The following is a 3,172-nucleotide window of genomic DNA, read 5'->3' as shown; positions in this document are numbered from 1 at the left end:
ATGATTAGAATTTGTTCTCTTCTGATTTCCTCCTGTTGGTCCCAATTTTGTCCCCTAGGACATAGCAAGTCCTGTCCCTCTGCTGCATATGCGACTTTAACTTTTTAAGATACTTTTTCTTTTTACAGTTAGTATGCAACTAATGCTTGATCTCAATTTGTTTTGAAGTGTATCTTTTCTGTGGTTTGAAGAATTTATTAACACATCCTAGCCAACTTGGAAGATCTCTTTACTTGCAGTGTTAGTATTGATTGAGGCTTCTCTGCCAGGCCTTCCTAGCAGATTGAAATGTTAAGTGCTTGTACCAGATCCTAAGATAAAATTAGGTGGTTGTGTCCTATCCTAAGAAAAGATGTGATTCATAGGGGAGATTGTATTTTTATTTCATTTGAGAACTGGTTCTCATCACCGTTCCCCCCTTCACAGCTAAAGCAGTGGATGGATACGTGAAGCCACAGATCAAGCAAGTGGTCCCTGAGTAAGTGTCCAAGGGCCAGCTCTGGTGTCCTGCTGCCTCTGCCCCCCTCCCCCAACTGTCCTCACCCCTCATTGCCACCCTCCTTTCCCATTCACAGGCCCAGTGTTCCCTTCCCCCGAAACCTGGCTCCGCTCTGGGGAGGGAACAGGGTTTGGTCACCATGGGGCCAGTACCCAGGGCCCCTCTCCTGCAACCAGAACCCCAGGCCCAGGGGGCACTTTATCCTTCTACCCCTAAAAAAGACAAGTCCCCTGAGCCCCTCCCCAAGTCAGCCCCTGCCCCAGGCCTCTGAGGCTCTGCTCTGCTTCCTCTCACAGGTTTGTGACATCTGCAGACTCTGCCGGGAGCAGCGCCACCTACATGGACCAGGCCCCCTCCCCAGTCGTGTGTCCCCAGGCTCCTTATAACATGTACCCACAGAAGTAGGTTGTGTTCTCATGGGGCTCCGTGGGGAGGAACTGGGCGCTTGGCCTCCGGCTGGACCTTGGAGGGCTAATAGGCAACGGTCTCTAGGTCTGAGACCGCCCAGCCCGGGCCGGGCTCTGGCATGTGCCAAGGTGCAAGCGGGGAGAGATGGGACCAGAATATATTGGTAGTTTAGAGTGGGGTTAGGTAAATACCATCTGCTCCCAAAATGGAGATTTTTCTTGCTCTGTATAAGGACCAGGTGGCGTTTAGATGTGTCTGGAGAGCCAGTGTTAGGGGCAGCTGGGTGCTGGGTATTTTAGTCTGTGTCCTTCTGTCCAGCTAGCAAAGGACTGTAGATCAGAAGTGGTTCTTTCCCTGGAAGCCTAGGCTGAGGGTACAGGAAGCCTTGGGCTGCTCACCTGGTGGGGTGCGGGGCTTGGGGTGGTCTCTGCTGCTTGTCATTGGCCTCTGACAACCTTTTTCTTCCATTTCATCCTTTCTCTTGCCTTCCCAAGCCCTGACCCCGTCCTTGACACCGATGGGGACTTTGATCTGGATGACACGATGGACGTGGCACGCCGCGTGGAGGAACTCTTAGGCCGACCTATGGACACACAGTGGATCCCTCATGCGCAGTCGTGACCTCCCATCTCATCTTCAGCTTCTTCATCCTCGCTAGAGGAGTTACTCTCGTGGATGTTTTAATTCCATGAATCACTTCTCTTTGGAAACAATACTCATAATGTGAAGTGTTAATACTAGTCGTGACTTTAGTGTTTCTATGCATGGTGGCACCAGTGAAGGGAGTGTGTGTGTGTGTGTGTGTGTGTGTGTGTGTGTGTGTGTGTGTTNCCAGGTCCAGGGGAAGGTGCTTGGAGCAGGGTTTGCGGGTGCTGGTAATTGCTCTGCAGTATTTTCCCCTGCTTCCATCTTTTCCTCTCTGTTCTTTTTTTTTTTTTTTTTTTTAGTTGCAGGACCATTGATTTGGGAAAACTCAGGCAGGCATGTATATTTGTATGATTCTGACAGTGTAGCTGTTTGTTTTCCATTTGATTTTTCCAGTTGAAGTCCATACAGATAATATTTCGAGTATTACTTTTGCCTTCGTGTGTTCATTGTTTTATCTCCAACCAGGAGAATTTACCAGGACGGAACTACACTTTCTGGCAGTGGTTTGATGGCGTGATGGAAGTGTTAAAAAAACATCTCAAGCCTCATTGGAATGATGGGTGAGAATCGTCATTTCTTAAGTCAGCAATAGAGTATGAAGGTTATCTTTCTGGCGTTAAACAATCACACTCTGCATCTGCTCCTTTGGCCTTTGTGATCCAGGGCTATTTTGGGTTTCGTGAATAAGCAGCAGGCCCACGACCTACTCATTAACAAGCCAGATGGGACCTTCCTGCTGAGATTCAGCGACTCTGAAATTGGTGGCATCACCATTGCTTGGAAGTTTGATTCTCGTGAGTACCCCTCCCTTTTTAAAACTAGAGCCAAGAGGGCTCTAGTTCGCTGCTTTCTTTGCAAAATTACTTTAACATACAATTTATTGAGTACTTATTGTTTGTTGGGGCCAGTACTAATTATGGGAAGCACAGATGGATAACCATGACACGCTGCAGATAGTCTGGCAGCCTGTGTAAAACCTTACTGTGGGAAATACAAGTACTAATTTTGAGAAACACAAATATATAACCCTGACCCCGAAATACAGGAATGTCAAATTAGGAAGGTAAAGTTTTGTCCAAAATCTCAGCTGCTTCCCATTTGAAATATTCCCCTTGCTATTACTCTCAAACCTTGAGCTAATTTCAGTGAAGAATAACTTTGATGATTTGGAGTCGTTAGAGTAGAAATATAATAATATGCTATTTTAATGATTATCCTGTCTACCACAAGGATATCGCCATCCATCATTTCCATCCAAAAATGTTAGTTCTTTCCTCTGACCCTCACGATGAGTAGCTTGCAAGTTTGTTTTTTGGGACTTAAAGATTTTAATAGCATTTAATAGCACTCACATGTCCTCTGGCTGTGGACATGCTCCCTATCTCTCTTATATGCTTTTGTCCAGGGAGTCAGGGGATCGATAAATGTTTCTTCTAGAGTGAGCCAGAATATGATTTGAACTTGAAACTACCTGAGGGAGATCATCGGCTCTCTAGGGAAGTAGTGTGTGCATTACCAGCTGTCTACCTTTGGCTTTTAAAAACAGCTACTTGACTTATAACCTGTGGTTATTTTATTTATTTTTTTTTTTAAGATTTTTTTTACTGGGGAATTGGG

At 46.0% G+C, this 3,172-nt stretch overlaps 1 protein-coding gene and 1 long non-coding RNA gene across 2 annotated transcripts in view; both read left to right on the top strand.

The window, feature by feature from the left end:
* Positions 1 to 1,731, top strand: LOC109395794 (uncharacterized). The gene is made up of 3 exons (XR_002126725.1): positions 1 to 478; positions 796 to 900; positions 1,402 to 1,731. It is a non-coding gene; the product is annotated as an uncharacterized LOC109395794 (long non-coding RNA).
* Positions 1,732 to 1,858: 127 nt separating this feature from the next.
* LOC109395730 (signal transducer and activator of transcription 5B-like) overlaps positions 1,859 to 3,172 on the top strand; it is a 17,885-nt gene continuing 16,571 nt past the window's right edge. Inside the window, exons 1-2 of the mRNA XM_019666997.1 lie at positions 1,859 to 2,115; positions 2,219 to 2,349. Coding sequence (XP_019522542.1) covers positions 2,072 to 2,115; positions 2,219 to 2,349 — 175 coding nt within the window. The 5' untranslated portion in view covers positions 1,859 to 2,071. The remainder of the gene's footprint in view (positions 2,116 to 2,218; positions 2,350 to 3,172) is intronic.

This window comes from Hipposideros armiger, unplaced genomic scaffold, assembly GCF_001890085.2.
Source record: "Hipposideros armiger isolate ML-2016 unplaced genomic scaffold, ASM189008v1 scaffold_482, whole genome shotgun sequence".
Taxonomy (NCBI): Eukaryota; Metazoa; Chordata; class Mammalia; order Chiroptera; family Hipposideridae; genus Hipposideros; species Hipposideros armiger.
This window is presented reverse-complemented; position numbering and strand designations above follow the sequence as displayed.